We start from the raw sequence: 19,644 nt of genomic DNA, 5'->3' as shown, positions 1-19,644 counted from the left end.
TTTTTACTTATTCACTTTAGTTCTTATATAAAATCCACAGAGGGATAATACTTTTTTTATATAATAATTTTTCCCTTTTTTATTTTTACTTATTCACTTTAGTTCTTATAACAGCAAATTGAGTGTTAAAGTGATATAAAGAAAGTAGACGAATTATTTTCTAATAACTTTTTATTTACTTTTAACTAAAGGATAAAAAGTTTAATTTTATAGAAATAAAATTTTTGTAATTAAAATTTTTTATATTAAGTTACATATGTTTATTTAAAAACTAATGCAATTTCAAATGGTAGGTAAAAACATCTTGCATGATCTCATCTTTTTCATATCCTTAAGTACTGTATTTTTATTATCTGTAAATATGCAATAACAATTAATGTTATGCATTTATTTGTAATTAAAGGCGTAAATATTTGTCGTACCAGTCTTGCAACATAGGTTGCGGTCAAGCCGCCGCTACAAATACTTCGGAGTGTTTCTCTTCTCCTTCTACCTTTTCTGAAAGAAAGGAGAAGCAGAAAACTTCGAAACGTTTCAAGCAACAGCTTGACCGCAGCCATAATGAGTTCTGATTTGTACGCTGTTTCGAGCAACGTCGAATGTTCATAATATATTTGATTTTTCCGCGTTCGATTTCATTCCAATTATTGACACAATCTTTATGTTAAAGCATAATTAATGTGTTTAATATGTTAATTTATAATCGACGTTTTTATTATCGATTCGTTAATGTTTAGCGGTATCAAGAAAAATGAGTGCAAAGGCTTAATTAAATTCTTATCTTGATTCATTGTCACACGAACGTTAATTATCTGTCCATTTTATTAATCTCATCAGAAGTGTGTGTAGATACGGTCAATTTCATGCATGTAAGTTAAATTGAAATATACTTAATTAAATTTTTATTTTTATTCGTTGTTATACACGCACTAATTATCTATCCATTTTGTTAATCTCATCGGAAGTGGTTGTAGATAATGATTGTAGTGATTGGATTTGGTATATGAGTCAAATCGAAATATAATCGAGATCTACATGGCCAAGATTCCATATCTCCTTTATCAATTTCTGATGTATATATTTGTTTTTATTGCTCTGGAATTATATACATATAATTTAAAAATAACGCCACATATATAGACATTAAAAATCATTAAAAATAAATTAATTGAATTTTTATTATATTTTAATATTAATTAATATATTTCAATAAAGACGAAAACGTGTTTTATGAATTTATTGCTCAAGAAATATTGCGTCATTTCGGTCTCAATGTTACTCAACAAAGAAAAGAATACGGGGTTATCGCATATGATGTCACAAATACATCATACGACTTTGTACATTGTTTCCTTCTTTAAAAGAACTCTTTTCAAATTATAAATAAAAATTGTACGTGCGAGAAAGTTTCGTTAGAATCACTAAAAAATGTCTTTCGGTTTATCCAACTTTTCAATCAGCGCGTGGCTTCTTTTTATAGCGAACCACATCAAGGAATGAAAAGATATATTGCACTATGCTTACAGAATTTAATTAATTGAGTTTATCCTAGCATTATTTCTACAATAATGTCACGTGTGTTACCGAAGGTTCTCAGCGAACCATGGCCCTCTTTTTCTCTAGGAAATGTCATTGAATCGGCAATATCACAATGCCACGTCGATACTTCTCAATCATACTAATATACTCATAAAAATGCATTGTTCCGCGAATTGTAAATCCAGCTATTATTCGAAGCGTTTATCTCGCTGCACAAGTAGTTTCACCATGTTTTTCTAATTTCAAGTTACATAACTTTCAAGTTTCGTTACGGAGGCAGGAAAAATACGTACGACTTTATTCCTTATCTTACATTAATGTTATTTACTAGTAGCCGCACGTCATCCTTCATATTTTTATCAAAGTTTGTTTTATCACGTTATCGCGATTTCTTGAAGTGATGTGTGCCTGACATTAATTTTTATCTCTGTGCCAAGAAAGCGAGAGAATAATATAGATGTATTAATGATACTTTTACTTATCTCGATCTAATTAATTTTATATTTCTTTATTTTTGTTGAAAAGAATTGTTTCAGAAATCAATAAAATTCCTATGGCTCACTTTTCTTTCTCCTTTACTATCTAACTTTTTGCCAATTAAATTTGTATGCATATGTTTTGTTACGCATTATTATCATGTAAAAGAATTTTTCATTGAAAAGAATCAATTTCTTTCTCTCTGTTTCTTTCCTTTCTATTTGCGTTATCGTCATCGACCGATCAGCTCCGACCAGGTCGACGGTCGGAAGTCGACTAAACAGCAGTTCGTGCCATGAATGCTCGGAACTGTTCAAGAACGAGGGGCCGTTGTCGGCCTTACCGAGTGGTCGCGCTCATGTCGACGGTATATGTGTCGATTTCGTCGGGAAATCATTTATTCTGAAGTTGGAACTCGCTGCGGCAACTACGGCACCTTCATCGTGACTCTTTATCTGCCTGTTGAGTGTGCTATCAAGTTTTGATAACGACTAAATTATTCTTGAATTTTCTGAAGATATATCTTCCGATCTTTTCAACAATAGTCATCTCAGTCTTCGAGCTGATACCCTGAAGAGATTTCAGCGTTCGCTGATTCGAAGCCGTGCGCTGCCTTTGCGACATCAACTGCTGATTTCATGTGATTGTGTTTGTGATATCCTGAAAATATTATTGTATAAGAGACTCGTCGTTCTGTCCGCTGAATACTTCAGAGACGAATTTCGAGTGAGTATCTTACACGATTATTTTGAAACTATATATACTACCGGAACAAGAATTTACTTACTACATTATTTAACTTACGAATAATTTATTATTTTAAAACTTAACAAATTCACTTCTTGTCCGTGAGTCTTTTATCGCATATATACCAACACATATTTTTACCATGCTGCACAAATAATACAAAATGGAATTGTCGTTTTCAATCGTGCATCGTATGTAATTTATAAACAAGCAAAAGCCTTGATCTGTTGAAAAACATCCTGCCGCGATGACACCAATTTTATACCGTATCTTTTAATTAAAAGTTGTAAAATTACATAGTACACGCACTTGTCTTATCGCCAGCGATGTTCTGAAATAATTGTAGTGATAAGACGTGGAAATAGCGCAGTCGATATGTACATACCGAGAAAAGGAGTCGTTTACAAAACTGTTCAAACAATCATCACGATCTTTCGACGAACCAAACGGCACAATAGACAATTTGTGAACTGCGATCGTAATTGTAATGACAATTCGTGGTTTCAGCACTAAAGATTAAACTTGCTTAATAAAACAATTCGTTCGGGGACTCCGTTTGATCGAGTTTTATTGCATTCAACGAGCTTCCTTTCTCAACATGGTAATACTGCCGTATTGTACTGCACAATCGGCTGAATATCGTTGAAGGTGGATCAAGTGTAACCGGCTCGTACAAAGTACATCAGTCGTGTGTCAAAAAGCCGTCGCTGCAAACAGTGCTGCAGCGAGTCGTTATCCGTAGCAGACGTGAGTCGAGATAAAACGCATGAACCAACATCGGAGATACGCGGAGACGTCTGGTCGTGGATTACTTTGTTAAAGATTGACGGCGAGAGTTGCCCAGGGACGGACAACGCGATAAGAAAAATTATAATAGAAATGCAATAGCCTCTCGAGAGTCACGAGATAACGGAATGAGTACATTGGATTGTGTTACTTGAATTTTATTCCGTGACACCTTGAAGAGACGATTTAAATGAGAGAACTTAATAATCCGAGCGAGACAAAAGCGAGAACGTTTGATGCCAAGGCGTGTCTCGCCATGCACTTGCCGTTTTATTCGACTAATTTTAAGAAAAGGTTCAATTTCGAAAAGATATTTTGTATATACGGAAATGTTACTTTTGCTTACTTTTGCTTTTGTCTCTTTCTCGATAACACGTTTCGTAATCCGCTTCTATCTGCTACGACAAAATTGCGTGGCAATGAACGTGAAAGATAGCGGAAAAAGTTACAACGCAGAATAGATAATAATGTTAAATAAAAGAAAGGAAACAAATGCGATATTTCCTTTAGTTTCGGGGTTCAGTTTGAAGACCTTTATTAGAAAAGCGTGTGTACTTGTAATAGAGCAACTGCTAGATTACCCTTGGAAAAATATACCTTAGAAACCCTTAAAATTTTACTTTAGAAAAAGAAGAAATGTGAAAAGTAAATTTGGACACTTAAAACTCACTTTAAGAATTTAAAAGGAAACTTTAAGAATTGTGAAAAGTATGTAATATAATTTCTAATACCGCGTGCGGTTCTCTTCTTACGAGAAAGTGCTATGCCGCGCGACTTATCTAAAAATTCCTAGGTAGCCAGCTGACGTAACTTATCATTTTGACGTCGAAATGTCGTCAGAAATATCATTTTAATAAGTGACGTCAGCTGGCTACCTGGGTTACTTTAAGGGCCAGTTTCACAAACGTCGGTTAACTGCTAACCGAAGGTAAATTGATTCTCTGTCTCTTCTTAGAGCACAAGATAGAAAAAGATAGGGAGTTGGCAGAACTCTGGCTAACGGTTAACCAACGTTTGTGAAATTGGCCCTACGTGTCCAAAATTACTCTAAAATTTCTTAAGTAAACTTTTAACTTCTTTAAGTATAAACTCTTAGATTTGTACGATTACTTCAAAAAACTTTAATTTCATTTAAAGTAAATTTTCCCAGGGGTATCGTAAAAGTATGTTCTAAATGCGACGTCTCGAAAATGTTTTAGAGTTCCGACGTTCAAAATGTTATCTACAATATATGTTATCTCATATCGCATGTGTATTTCCATCACAATACGCGAGTTGGTGTCCTCAATTTGCATTCGCGTTTCGCAATGCAAGTTACTTTATAAATGGCGAAAGCGTCGCCTTTATCAAAAATACAATTTCGCGAACGTATTTCAACGCGCAAAAAATTGCATAGTATTTCGAAATTCCCCGAGATTAATTTTCGTAAAATGTATGCATGTATGCATTCCGTGGTTTAAATTATTCGCGCTTGTTCGTGAGTATCGGGGAAATTAAGTAGCGCGAATTCCGCGAATAAAATACGTCTTAGGTTTCCTCCGTGACCATCTGTGCGAAATTGCGCGACAACGTCATCCTTAAAGCGTAGTAAATGTAGTTTAGCGTCAACCTAACTGGAGGCAGTTAATAAAGTCTTAAACGTAGAGGTGAGATCGCTGAGAAACGCGATCGCGGTGAGAGTCTACGCAAGAATTTGAGTAGGAGATCTAAATATAAAAATTTCATGTGGAAGGACAGTATATATTTATCCGACCTGATGCATATGCAAATATTTTTTACCTCTATGTAAAATAGGCATAAATATTAATGCATTCTTCATATGTAACTATTTGTTTCGAACTGCACACGTTGTTTTCAAACACGTCAGTAGCAAAGCGCGAGCTGAATCTCTCGGATGTTTATACTTTTTTGAAATGTGTTTGTCAACTTCAGCAATTTATTCTTTAATTTGCAATTATAATTATCCTGCTCACGTTGGTTTTCTCATTAATAGTCTGTATTGCCTGGACTTCTCGAGGGATTCGCTCCACCCATGCAAAAATCTGCTCATTCCAGAGGAAAGATCATCCGCTAGAGACATTCGGATTAGTCGACGAAACTTGATCTTCAATCATTGTTCATTCCTCACGTGTTCAATCGAGGATAACAGATAAATAATAAAACGCCACGTAACCACCGGGAAATTTGTGAGGAGCGTGATTTCAATTTGCCGGTAACAAATGGTGATTACATCTTGAAAGACGCGCATTTATAAACTACAGTACCTTAACACGTGTGCGATCGAGGAAGTCAGATTGAAAGAGAGATTGAAGAAGCCTCTCGAAGCTGTACACGTGTACTGTGTAAGGATCTTCGGCTGGTGCCCATCTTTAGAAGAAGTATTCAGTGTGTCGTAGGTCACGGATTGAATTCCTAAAGTCGCGTGTTCGTCGAAGAAATAGCGTGACTCGTGAGAAAGCAGCATTCCGCACGTTGTTGATTGAATGTTGAGTATTCGACGAGCATTGAAGAAGTTGAACTATTCGCGACATTAATCGAGTACTAACGTTCGACTAGAATATCTTTTCTGTTTACGAAGTAGAAAGCTCGTTGAACTTGATGCCACGTGCTCTGCGGATGATTTATTAGTAGCAAAGGTATTTTCATTAATTACTCTGGTGACTATAGAAGACTATCGGAGAAATCGTTCTGGGATCAACTGAGATAATACACGCTTTTCTCCATCGTAAGAAAATATTCTCTCATTTATGAAAAAATCGAGGCTGTGCGACCTTTGTGCTCCATTTTATGTGATTTCTTATCAACCTGAACTACTGTGATTTAAGTCGGCTAAAGGCCAGTAAAAAGGATTCGTAGGATCAATGAAAACGATATAATATAGTTGTTGCATTTTTAATCAAGGTAAAGTAGTAACGACGTAATTTTTGCACGAATTATCCTCGTGTTGTATCCAACGATTATCTTTTCAACGACGGTCTGAGAAGTTTCTTGAAGCTCGAACGCTGCCTAGAGCCGTTCTAAAAGGAGAAGCAGTTACTAAGTGTGAGCTGGGAGAAGCAGTATTCACAGCAGGGACAAAGTAAGCGAAGCGACGAAGAATGGAAAGAGAAAATTAGTAAGAAAGGGATAGACTGATAGAGGAAAAGAGAGAAAGAAAAACAAGCCTACGGTTTAGAGGGGCAAACCGATTTAGCAGGCCACATAGTGCGAAGAAGGGACTCAAACGAAATAACAAGGAAGTAGGTAGAAGGTAGCAAGAGGAAAGAAGACGAAACGATAAATAGAGAAGAAAGACGACAGACAGACTAAGAAGAGACGAAAACGGAAAAGTTGAGATTTGATTGATAGGGAAGCAAGAAGGAACGCAGCTCTTCTCTCAAAACTGATCTTCGGGATGGGTAAGAACAGTCTAAATTCACACGCGGCCGGGAGTGCCTTTGATGGGGATGCTATCTTAAAGAAGACACGATGGCGCAATCTTCTGGCCTTTTGGATTCTGGGTTTATGCAACAATTACGGCTACGTTGTGATGCTCAGCGCGGCTCACGACATCCTTCGAGACAAGTTCAATCAGGAGGTGAGTAGCAATAATTCTAGATCTAGATTATCTGTTGCAAAGCTGGAATTTTTAATCTGACAAAATTTGGAGAGAGAGAGAGAGAGAGAGAGAGAGAGAGATTTAACAACATCAACATCAACGTCGAGAGAGCCATTCATCAACATCAACATCGAAAGAAACATTTATTAACGTTGTAGTTGACGTTGGCGTTAACGAATGTCTCTCTCCATGTTGACGTTGATGTTGATGGATGTCTCTGTCTCTGTCTTACAGTGAGAAGCCAAATTATAATTTTGATTAAATTAGAAACTAATATTAAACTATAATTTTTTAATTCAAACACAATTTGGAATAATTAATTCGCCAGCGATTAATTAACGATCAGGCGAATAATCCGACACGACTGATGGCTATAGGAAAAATCCTTTATTTTGACACTACGTTTCGGCCATTGGTTTTGGCCCTTTTCAAGTGTAATATTTCGGCGTATGGCATGTGGTTAAATGCCATTAGGCCCGGTTAGATATTAACATGTCACTTCTCTAACCGGGCCTAATGGCATTTAACCACATGCCATACGCCGAAATATTACACTTGAAAAGAACCAAAACCAATGGCCGAAACGTAGTGTCAAAATAAAGGATTTTTCCTATAGCCAGTCGTGTATAATTTTTTAATATTAAAATATATTATTGGTATATCTTTACAAAATGTAGTTTTTGCATATTATTTGTGAAGTAGGGAAATAAGTATCCTAATTTGTAATTATAATTATCGTTCAAATTAATAATTTAAGATATTTAAAAAGTATATGCGGAAGTATTCTGAACGAAACAATTACATTGAGGTCATTGTGACAAAGGTTATTCAATTTTTTAAAGTCACTCCGATAATCTTTAAAGAGTCAGTGGAATATTTGACATTGATCTTTAAAATTTAAGCGAACCGGAGATGGCATTATCTCGTGGATGAACTCACTGTGCTGCTGCTTGCTCCAGATAACAATAATCTGACTAGCTGACGAGTATCAGATTCATCTCCATATGAGATAGCGCGAACAAAGCTTTATTGCTTCGCACAAAAGATTGGCATAATTAACTGACGTTTGCGACATGAATGCTCAGAAATCTTTCACGTATCATCTTTGTCCGTATTTTGGAAATATTTCGCGCGTTTTTATTTTCTGGCCGCAACTGAACCGGCACAATTAATAGAAGACCGATATTTCCTTTTTCTTTTTCTTAACTCAATCTTTTGCGATTGACATTTTGCTTGGGTCAAAATGTCAATTGGTATTATTCAATTTTATGTAACGGTCTGGGTCAATGGCGTGATTCTGTAATAGCCTTTTGTGTGTCGTTCAATTTTTGTCGATATACGTTATCATTCTGATAAGAAATTAAGTACTCGTGGAAGCTTCACGGAAATTTTCCAACGATATTAATAGATCGGCGCTGGAATGCAATATGTATATTCCATTATAATATACATCGATTAATTATTCGAATCTATGCAATTTAGTAATAAATTGATAAACGTGATCCGCGACAATGATAACACTTAATGACCCATCTAATAGCGTAATGATTCGCCTTGAACGAGGAAAATCGTTGTACTTTAATAATTCATGTCGTCCGGCTTGATTCCCGAGCGACAAAAAACGAGTGTCATTGATTAAGCAGCACGAGACTGTCGTATTGTGCAACCAGTCTCCTTTCAATGCAATGTATCTATGGTCGACGGATTACATAAATCAGAAAGGAGCAACGAGAATTAGTCTACCATGTGCGAAACGTTACGCGCGCAAACTGTCAAAGTTATTTTTTGACAGAGTTTTTCACACTTTGTCCATTATATAAAACGAAAATTATTTTTATACTTTAAAGTTGTTAAACGAGTAAGAATTGCAAAACGATATTTTTAACGCGTCGTTGTTAAATTTTCACGAGAAAAATAGTCAAATTGAATTCCTCGGAAACACGTGGAATGTTTTCTTCAAATTTTATTTAAAATGGAATATTATAACTGAGAGTTGCACGTGTTCTTCCGATCTTTCCAGGATATCACGTCAAGCACGAACGTCACCAACTCGACGGATGGCCGTACATGCAACACGGTTTCGACCGGTGCTATACTTTTGGCAGACATCCTGCCAGCACTGGCGATCAAGATGACAGCGCCGTTCCTACCATTTCTAGTGCAGTGAGTATCTATCTTTATTTCTCCTTTGTTCCTTTTAGTCGCGTGTAACATTACGATGTGCATTCTTGTATATTCTCGCGTTATCCTGCAATTACTCGTCGGAATGAAGCCAGTGAGCACTGTGCAAAACGAATACCTGCTACGAAACTTCGAGTTTTACTCTCATTAGTTAATTGGAATGACGAGAGAACCAAACGATACTCATTTTTTCCTCGCGAAACGTTTATATTGTCTTCCTATGCGATTTTCCTTGCGTTGCGCAATTGATTGCATTAATATTCAAGCACATCTTTTTTTCAAGATTAAAACTCTTATCTGGACACCTGCAGGGATTTCACGCTTGGATACTCCGCGATAATATCATAATTAGCAAGATAATAGCAAAAGTAACATACCAGGATTAATTTACATCATGACGGATGATTGGATGAGTCTCTTGATAATGACGTACATTTTTAATTATGTTAGTATATCTTAAAATAAAATGCAAGCAATATTAGAGGTGATAAAAATCATGATAACTGGACTTAATTGGCAGTGTCTGATTAATTTTTACTCTCCACACATTATATATATATATGTATATAATATCAAATTTATCAATATATAAGTTTTTATCTTGTAAAATTATTTTCAAAGTATTATTTAGCTAATTAACTAACAATACATTTCTTTGATGAGAGACGCACATATATTTTAGAGTAGAAAAATTCAAAATTCGTCCAAAGTGCACAAATCGCATGGAAAATTAATCGAGTATGGAACCCAGAATGCAATCCGAATGTTTCCAATCCTCGCTATATTTCTGTCTCTCTTTCTCGATGCATTTCCTCTTTTTTTTTTAACCTCATCCGGCGCACGACGGAGCCTCGGATATCGTGTAAGTCCTTTCGCGGTTGTGCAAACGGCCGGCCCGAACCGTCAGTCCAAACGCTAATCAATCAATCGACTCATTAATTACAGTGCTCGACTGGCTACCTGTGTGTTATTTTCCGCTGCAGGATTCCTCATGGTGTCGTTGAGCACTGTCCAATGGCTCGCCATTATGGGCGTCGTCATTACGTCGCTCTCCTCCGGCTTGGGTGAAGTTACCCTTCTCAGTTACAGTAACCAGTTCTCCAAGTAAGTGTGTATATCCCGGTTTTTCTTACTTTTGGAAACAGCGGAAGGATCGAAAATAGAGGCGAGAGAAGCGTAAAATTTAGACTTCAAACACGTAACAAAATATACGGTAGATTGTTGAATTTAAAGCTGTCGGCTCAACGAGTATATTTCCAGAGTATCGAATTGTATGGACATTTAGACAGTTGTGACAGTGAAGTGACGATAAAATAATGCAACGTCGACAAGTCGGCCTTTCAAATCGGAAAATGTGTATACGAAAAAGCGATTAACTATACGCAGAAAAATAAGAAAAGAGATGCTCGCGACGCTCGCGTGAAGCTTGCCAGTATACAGGGTGTCCTGAAATTCGCGAATCAAAATACCATAGCAAGAAAGTCGTCGAAAAAATAAATTAAAAAGTTATTTGCCATTTTTCGTTCCGAGCAGTAGTTTTTTTTAGATAAAAAGGTTCAAAACCGGCCAATCATACATTACGGTTGAACGGAAACCTGTTGATAGTGTTAATGCACTAACACTATCGACGCGCGACTCACGGACAGGTTTCCGTTCAACCGTAAGGTATGATTGGCCTGTTTTGAACCTTTTTATCTAAAAAAAACTACTGCTCGGAACGAAAAATGGCAAATAACTTTTTAATTTATTTTTTCGACGACTTTCTTGCTATGGTATTTTGATTCGCGAATTTCAGGACACCCTGTATACATAGGCACATTGATAATAATACGCCGTGGTGACTGCAGAGTAACAATTACGACGGCTAAACACTAATCACTCGCTCGTAAAACGTAAGGGGGCCCGCGTTGTAAGCTATTCGTCCGTTGTGCAAATTGTGTGTGTATTGTCATTATGGACGATTGCAAATGTGTGGAAGCGGAAGAGATCGCGCAATGCAAACAGTTCGTTAGATAACGAGCGACCTGTTCATCTCTAACGTCAGGCGATCTGAAACGCGAAGACTGCAAGACAAGCTTGCGTTAATTTTAACTTCTGTTTCTTCGTATTAACTTAATCTCTCGGCCTCTCATCCGCTTGATGGCCTCGGGATTCTCTTATCATCTAATTGTCATTAATTCTCTCGCAGGCAAGTGATCTCTACATGGTCGTCGGGCACAGGCGGCGCCGGGGTGATCGGCGCCGTGTCCTACGCTGTGCTCAAAGAAGTGCTAACCATCGAGCATACGCTCCTAGTCATGTTGGTCGTGCCGTTCTTGCAGGCGATTACGTTCTGGTGTATCCTCAAACACCCGGCGCACACTAAAATTCCTATCACCAAGAATGGCATCGACAGCCAGGAGCAGATCATCAAGATCCCCAAGAAGAGCTTCAAAGACAAGCTCAAGCTGGTGCCTGGCTTGTTGAAGTACATGATACCGCTCGGACTAGTTTACCTGTTCGAATACTTCATCAATCAGGGCCTGGTAACGATATTCCGATATAATCCTTGTCCCTTCATCTTTTCACTGCATACATATCTTTAATCTGCTCGTACAATTTTTATAATCGTCTCTCTCTCTCTCTCTCTCTCTTTCTCTCTTCCTGTTAATGTTATATAATTTTGTCACGTCCAATTATTCTCTTGTTAAGTCAGATCAGTAAATTCCTGTTTTGATGTTGAAGAGGGAAATATGTGCAGAAATTACATCGTCGATTGCGAATAATTACAAGTCGTTAACTAAGCAGGCAAAATTTTCTTTGTAGTACGAGCTTATCGAATTCAAAGGCATTTGGTTGACACACGACGATCAGTACAGATGGCTTCAAGTGGATTACCAAATAGGTGTATTTATCTCGAGGTCGTCGGTGAACCTAGTTACTATTAACAAAATTTGGATCATGACCGTGTTGCAGGTAATAAATGAAACTTCCGGAATCGAGAAGTTACGAAAGACACGGATCACACTGATCGTGAGCTCATCGTTTTAAATCGATTGTTCTTTTTCAGTTCGTTAACGTTATAATCCTTCTCTTCGAAGCTATCTACTATTATATACCGAACATATGGATTGTCTTTGCCCTTGTACTGTGGGAGGGTCTGCTTGGCGGCGGGGCGTACGTGAACACGTTTTATCGGATGTCGACCGAGGTAACACGATGATGTTTCTTCATTTATGAAATAAGTTAAAATTACAAACGATGCAAAACAGTATGAAGGAATACGTTAAAAATCTTCTGCAATTTCACGCGATCAAGAATACTTTGCCACGCTACGTGGCGATATTTTCAACGGCTTCAAATGAATCCAGTGTGAATTTTTTCATAGATTCCGAGGGCGGATCGCGAATCTTCTATCGGAATCGCCACAATGGCGGATTCGATCGGGATTGCGTTGGCCGGATGGCTGTCCATGCCTGTTCACAATGCTATTTGCCAGCTGCCGCAGCCGAAGCGATTGGGCAGCTAAAGATATCGCGGTGGTTCGTTCGCTACCGAGTGATAACGAAGTTTCCGTAAGCGGAGACTGTCGCTTCCGAAAGTTCCTTAACGTAACATGTCGGCGATAAGAGGCGAAGATAACGTGGCGCGTTTCTATTATTAATTTAATAATTACCTGTAGATCAAAAGTAACGGCTGTTGACTGCACGTTTGCGTGGTCGTGAAACAATTATTGTTTCAGTTAATTTTCTAGCTTTGCGGAAACGTTTGAGTCTACTTCAAAGTTTTAAGGAAAAGAAGCAAACATTTGGGATGCAGGGGACACGATGGTAAATTTTTACTACTTTTAACGCTGTTTTATAATCACTGATGTTAATTGAATTTTATAAACGACGCTTTTAAAGCCACGACCATGTTGTTCGTAGAAACTTTCTGGACACATTTCAAACGTCTTCTCAGCAGTTTTGATTACAATGTATTACAAATATTCGAACTTTATTCGGTACAAACGTTCAAAAGATTAGGAACAGGGCATGTTGCAGTACATGTCGCACATTAAGTTTACATGATACATTATATGGCGACGTAGCATACGAATACTATCTGCGTTTTCGCTACGGAACGAAAGAAATCTTTTACATAGTACTGTATCTAGATTCCGCGTTGTACTGTAAGTTTATTATTTATTTTATGGTGCTGTGCCTAAATTTTGAGAATTGTACTGTAGGACCATTTCTTCTATAGCGTATCTAAATTTTGACTTGTACTCTTGTTTAAAAGTCTTTCCGATATCGTAGACATACTCTGAGATTACTATTAGTTGTCAATTCTCACATTGTTATATTATTTCCGGTTTGCCGCAACGAGATGCGCAAGTATTCTCGTGCGCCCCAAGAATCCACATCATCGAGACTTAATCGCACGAAGATTCGTCGATTAGCTCAGTATTACTAGCTACAGTAACGAATTGACCTCATTGATTATTTAGAAATCGTAATAACGCACTTGGATTACGCAGTCTCCTTATCCACTTGCGATTAGATATAAAATTACTAGTTCAAACTACCACGTTTCTACTTTGATATATTGATATTATTCTTACGTCTTTTGATTGAGATTGTGATTGTAAGTATTATAGATACATATTTACGTTAATTTTAATAAAATGGCCGTCGAAAGAAACCGTCGAGATGACAAATATTTTTCTGTCTTGTCAAAGTGTATAATTGTTTTAACAGTACAATCCGAGAAAGCAGCAACTCAACGTGTTTCTGTATTACAGGATCTATCTTTATGCACACTGTAATTTAACAGCGTGAAATATTTAAAACTTTTCATTCGTATATAAATAGAATGAATTATATTGTAAGCAGTAATTATATAAAATAATAATTGAAAGTTTCTAAACAATTGGAAAGAAATAGGGAACTATTTCCTATAAATTTTTAAGCTGCTGCTTTTTCAAACTGTGCTATTGTCGTGTTTACAATCCGTCAGTTGCTTTTTAATTCGAGTAACATTTCTTCTTTATGAAAATATCCACGCTTAGCCTCTTGAACCTAGAACTACACGCACGTAAATCTGCAAGAATTTTTAATCAGCACAAAATTTCTCTTGGTTTGAATTTTTTTAACTTAGCAAATTAATTAGAATTTTTATACTGCAATTGTATTTGACAATGTTTGTCACTCTTCTGAAAAAAGATTTGTCGAAAAATATGTTTTTCTATCGGAGTCACATATAAAAATATCTAATTGGGTTGCGAGACTCGGTATGTAAATCCTCGTGTATAAAAAAAAATCTGCATGTAGTTCTAAGTTTAATGATGCATGATTCGCATGTGATGATACTTTTATATTTAGCAGGACGTAAATAGAGTGAGTATAGTATGCTAGAAATATTACTCTTACTACGCTACGATACTATTTCTTCAGGATAACTTATAAACGAGGACACATTGCGATAGAGGATATGTCTCTATTACCTCGATGTATAAAACGAGTATTTTGTGCTCGCAGCAAATAAATATCTAATGAGAATAAATTTCTAGTAAAATAATGAAAATCTATTGCGCACAATAGATCTATATTCTATCCATTTATATGTTTGCTGGAGTGACTTCAACGGGGAAGTGATTCTTCTCTTCTGAGATACGATATATGGAAGTTTCACGGAGCAATTAGGAACTGTATTCTTACAAGCCGCGCGTGTTATATTTATACGTCTATCTAATTGGCGTCTAAGCGAGTTGTCGAATATAACATTGCTTATACTCGCGATTTATGCGTTATACGAGATGTTTTTGATTAATCGCACTTTCTGCTAATTATAAGTGTGCAAGGCTGCGAGGAAACATCGTGTCAGAATCTTCGACGTGAAAACTCATCCCTCGCAGATCGCGAAGAAACCTTAGCATGCTTTCTACGTTTTTATTAATAAATGCTTCAGCAGTATCCTTAAATTTTTAGGCGCTTCAGAACGAATTTGATGGTTGTTGCTCACGAGGACGGCTTTACGTTACACCGTCACCATTACTTTATATAAATCGCTTCTAATGTTCATGTAATACGTTTAATTAGTTATCTGTGATCAGACTAAGAATTAATGTATCCATCTGCTCTCATTATACCAGTTCATTATTATCATCATCTAGATAACACAAATGTTCAAGAAATGTCGCAAGAACACCCTAATTTTCTGGACGATTTTCATGAAAAACTTTTCATTTATATCAGACTTTTGTGTTACTTGGGAAACGATTATTATTATAACAAAGGCCGAAACAAGAAGCTTTACTGAAAACGTTTCCATTTCTCTCGTACCGTGATTCTTTAATTTCTCCGTTATTGAATTACGCGCATCTTTCCAAAATGAGTTTGCCGGATTCCTCGTACTCCTGACGCGACAGCCACATCTGCTGGAATGAGCCTAAAGAGCTGAGGATCGAACCGCCGATCCAGGCACCGTAACGTCGCTCGCTCGAGCTATTGGCGCTGATTATTTTCAGTCTCATACTCTGCCAACAGATAAATTGCATCAGAAATTGAGAGATTCATAAATAAGTAAATTAGTGTGAGACAGAACAAGCTTACCGGTGGGGTCTTACTGGCCAAGTCCCGATTCAGTCTGTCGCTAAATCCTTGAAGACAAGAATTACCGCCGGTCACTACCACGCTGCCATATAGACTCTGCAACAAAGTTTAAAGATCGATCATTTTTAAAGGCAAAAAGTATTTAAGTCTAGTTATGATTATTTTTGAATTGTAATTATATCTATATTTCATATGCTTTTCATTTTCATTATTGTATAAAATCAATTTATTTTTCTTAGAGACAGAATTTATGGCACGATTACGTAATTCAGTAGGTAAAACTGATTTCAAGAAGACTATTGATAATTTAATCGTCAAAATAAACTTTATGCATAATATAAATTGGATTTTGAAGGTATTTACATACCGGTCTAATGTCCATGTCGCACATTCCGACACTTGTGGTGACCAGAGGACCGACTCCTAAAATACTCGCGCCCACACCTTTAACGTTGCTGGGATCGAAGAGAGCTTCGGGTATCATGAGCCTTACGGATCCGTAATCATCGTTGCAGCCGGTCGGAAATTCGTAATGTTTCATGGGCAGAGTGTTCGCCACGTCTTCGTCGTAGGGACTATCCGACACTTGCAGACAGTTCATCTGAAAGTCCTGCAGCAGCTCTCGAACCATGTAGCTCAGCCAGGACGACGTTGGTTGCGGTCCTGGCCGTTTCGTCCAGCGAGGTGGATCTCTCTCCCGTACTACATCTAGAAGAAACATGAATTTTGTTAACAGAAATCGTCGAAATAATGTTAGAATTCCTCGCAATCCGTTGGAATCTAAATTATACCTTCAATTAAAATTCTATCAAAACTAAGAAACAACTAATCTGTTCTGTATATAGATACACAGATATTGACGTACTTTATCTTCAACTGAAATGAACTAACTACATCATTTACATTTATTTATCGCTCACGAATCGTCGTTTACCTTTGCTGGCGACGAGACAAGCCGGTACCAGCTCGATATCCTTCTCCTCGAAGAACTGTCTACATTGCATAGTGATGAAGTCACCGCCCAAAGGGCTCTTGACGATCCCCTGGGTGATAACGTAACCGTCGTGGACTGGTACCGCGCTGGTGTGAGTCGCACCGCTGTCCACGACCATTGCCGTGGACCTGCCGTTCGCATAAGCTGCCAGCACGGCGTTCTTGCAGATATACATGGCCGGCACGTTGAATTTCTCGAACATCAGCTCCAACAGCTTCTCGCGCTTCAGCCTGGTGTTCCACGGGCACTCGGTCATCAGGATCGGATGGTGCTCGGCTAAGGCGTGCAGTCGTTGCTTGTACGTATACTCGGTCAGTCGCTCGAACATGTCCCAGTCGTCGATCATGCCGTCCTTCATCAGGCTCACTATCTCCATATCTAAAATCAAAATCGGATGTTTCAGTATTGCGAAAATTCCAAGCTGCAGTGAAGTCTAAAGATTTACTGACAACGACGTTGTAATTTCGTTAATTAACCTTGTACCATAAGTCGAATCAATCATGCACTTTAATAAAAAATATTTATAGAGCATTTTTTGGTGCAATCAGAAGATTCTACGCGAAAAGCGTAGAATAAAATTGTTTCACAAGCCAAGTGACTTCGCCTGTGTTTTCGTGTATTTGTTTTCATGTACAACGAGTGTTATTTATTATTACTTACTTATTAATGTAGGAATATGAGAATCCGTTAGTTTTAAGATTTAGACGAAAATATATACATATGTTTACGCTGCCGCCGTCCGATAACATGATTTTTCAAAATAACGAAGAGAAAGACAAAGCGGTGCCGTGGCGACTTGTCAAGGGTAGCGTTCCTAGGCAAGTGAAAAATAATAAGCGATCGACAAACATCTGTAGATAAGGTCAGCGGTCTTGCGAAGGACCGGGGCAGGTGGAGTTGAACCGTCGAGCGCAAGAGACATACGAGCAATTTTGTATATAATAAAGAGGACATTACATTAATCTATTTCTATCTTTATCTCAAGAATTATGTAGGTTTCGTAAGATTTTGATTAAAAAGCATCATTAACATCGAAAGAATGATTTAAAGAAATCATATTCTGTGAGCAAAGCTATGTGCTAGTTAAATGACATGCGTGTCAGGATTGAAATATCGGCCTCTAATAATTAATCATGGCAGAAGCGTTGTATCACCACTTGCGTGAATTGCTATTACACGAAATATAAAATGGGATAATCTAAACCACGTTCGCGTATTATCATATTTAGTTATTACATGTCGTATTATTATATTTAATTAACTAAATTGTTGCAAGTCTGAAAATGAAGATAAAGCATGATGGCGTACCCTTTTTTCGCACTTGGATCGCCGTGACGTCGATGTTGTAGTGTTTTCTGGTGACGTTGTTGCAGTCGATCCCACCGGGATCGGCGGGTTCCTCCCACACCCCGAGGGTCGTCGGGATCTCGGCCTTCGGTGTGTCCTCGCCGCCATATCCCACGCGGAGGCTCTGGTGTCCGACGTCGAAGATGATAGCACCTACCTCGTCTGGCGTAACAATCGCGGACGATCGCCGCGGAATTAGTGCGGCGTGTAAACGCAACCCTTTTTCTAGTCGGAATAATTATGGAGCGCGGCCCCGTACTTACCACCGCCGTAGACACCACCGCTCATAGTAGTGAAGGGAGCGAAAGCCTGGCGCATGCCCGACTGGGCCGTTTCACCCTTGCAATGTGTACCTCAATACGTATACGGACATGCACATACACTTACTTACACCCACTCGCTCAAGCACGCCTGTATCCGAATCTGTGTGAATTGGGAGGATTGCGCGGCTGTGTGTCCTCCCAAGACTAATCGATCGCTGGTTACAGCGACGAACATAAGGAACTTTTTATTGAATATAAAATAACATACAAATAGTAGGACTTTCCTACAATAGTGGGATAATAGTTTCTACTATTGGTATTTACTTAGAACGAGCATGCAATTTTCTTTTTAATTTAAAATAACATAACTTGATTTAATATTTCCTAAGTAATTAATAAATGATTATTTGTGTGGGAGGATATGGAAAACGAAAAATGCGGGAAGTCTCTGAAAAATAAGCAAATCAATAATTCACGATATTATCTTTAATAATTAGTCTGGATGGCTAGAATATAAAGTGTCCTCGCGGAAAGTCACAGCCGTTATGGCTTCCTACCGATGTCTCGAACAGTGGTCAAAGTTAGACTCGCGAGAAGAAAACAAGCTGATATTGTTTCGACGGATCTCACGTACGACTCTTTCGAGCTCAGTTTCGTATGCTTAATAATCTTTCTAGCATATCTAATTGCCTATATTCGTTTATTTAAAATTAAGCCACCGCTTTATAAAAAAGAATATTATGAAAATAGGTGATAACTGCTCTCAATCATCTTCACTGTCTACGTGTCAAGTGATTTATTAATTAAAGAATCGATTAAGTAACAAACCTCGTTTTTATGATCAATTTTTGTTTCTTTGCGTTTGTTCGCGCTCGTTTGTCTAGAATCTGGATCAAGCTTAACGTATTGTTTGTGGAACTCAATCTTGTTTGTACACACAGACTCGAGAAGAATATGTTACGATTTTCATCATCTATTGAGGTCAAATTGGTATCAAACTGTTTGTAAAGATTAAAATTAACTCTGCTAACATTCAAGCAATTAAAATACTTAATTTCCGCGATGATGGTACGGAGTAAGTACAGTAAGTAGCAAAAATACCAATTAGTAGAGAAAGAACAACAATGAAATTAATATTGT

At 37.6% G+C, this 19,644-nt stretch overlaps 2 protein-coding genes across 2 annotated transcripts; one reads left to right on the top strand and one right to left on the bottom strand.

Moving 5' to 3' along the window:
* Positions 1–2,661: 2,661 nt before the first annotated feature.
* On the top strand, positions 2,662–13,990 carry LOC105568878 (battenin). Its single transcript, XM_012024889.1, has 8 exons — positions 2,662–2,742; positions 5,543–7,126; positions 9,168–9,310; positions 10,274–10,432; positions 11,517–11,853; positions 12,134–12,283; positions 12,378–12,518; positions 12,696–13,990. Exons 2-8 carry the CDS (start codon positions 6,944–6,946, stop codon positions 12,834–12,836), a joined length of 1,254 nt encoding a protein of 417 aa, XP_011880279.1. The 5' UTR covers positions 2,662–2,742; positions 5,543–6,943; the 3' UTR covers positions 12,837–13,990.
* LOC105568879 (actin-like protein 6B) lies at positions 13,287–18,589 on the bottom strand. Its single transcript, XM_012024890.1, has 6 exons — positions 18,505–18,589; positions 18,203–18,403; positions 16,835–17,272; positions 16,268–16,608; positions 15,901–15,996; positions 13,287–15,824 (listed from the first exon to the last, which is right to left on the bottom strand). The coding sequence occupies exons 1-6, from the start codon at positions 18,557–18,559 to the stop codon at positions 15,660–15,662; spliced, it is 1,296 nt and encodes a 431-aa protein (XP_011880280.1). The 5' UTR covers positions 18,560–18,589; the 3' UTR covers positions 13,287–15,659.
* Positions 18,590–19,644: the final 1,055 nt, after the last annotated feature.

The sequence above is a fragment of the Vollenhovia emeryi genome, unplaced genomic scaffold (assembly GCF_000949405.1).
Source record: "Vollenhovia emeryi isolate VEMERY1.0 unplaced genomic scaffold, V.emery_V1.0 DF939127.1, whole genome shotgun sequence".
Classification (NCBI taxonomy): Eukaryota; Metazoa; Arthropoda; class Insecta; order Hymenoptera; family Formicidae; genus Vollenhovia; species Vollenhovia emeryi.
Note: the sequence above shows the minus strand (reverse complement) of the source record. Positions and strands in the feature narration are given on the sequence as shown.

Excerpts from the sequence above, each read along its gene's own strand:
- LOC105568878 (XM_012024889.1), top strand. The coding sequence starts at position 6,944 with ATGGGTAAGAACAGTCTAAATTCACACGCGGCCGGGAGTGCCTTTGAT. Across the intron at positions 10,433-11,516 it reads TACAGTAACCAGTTCTCCAA|GCAAGTGATCTCTACATGGT; the intron begins GTAAGTGTGTAT and ends ATTCTCTCGCAG. Across the intron at positions 12,519-12,695 it reads TTTATCGGATGTCGACCGAG|ATTCCGAGGGCGGATCGCGA; the intron begins GTAACACGATGA and ends ATTTTTTCATAG.
- LOC105568879 (XM_012024890.1), bottom strand. The coding sequence starts at position 18,559 with ATGCGCCAGGCTTTCGCTCCCTTCACTACTATGAGCGGTGGTGTCTAC. Across the intron at positions 17,273-18,202 it reads GATCCAAGTGCGAAAAAAGG|ATATGGAGATAGTGAGCCTG; the intron begins GTACGCCATCAT and ends TTTTGATTTTAG. Across the intron at positions 15,825-15,900 it reads TGGCCAGTAAGACCCCACCG|AGTATGAGACTGAAAATAAT; the intron begins GTAAGCTTGTTC and ends ATCTGTTGGCAG.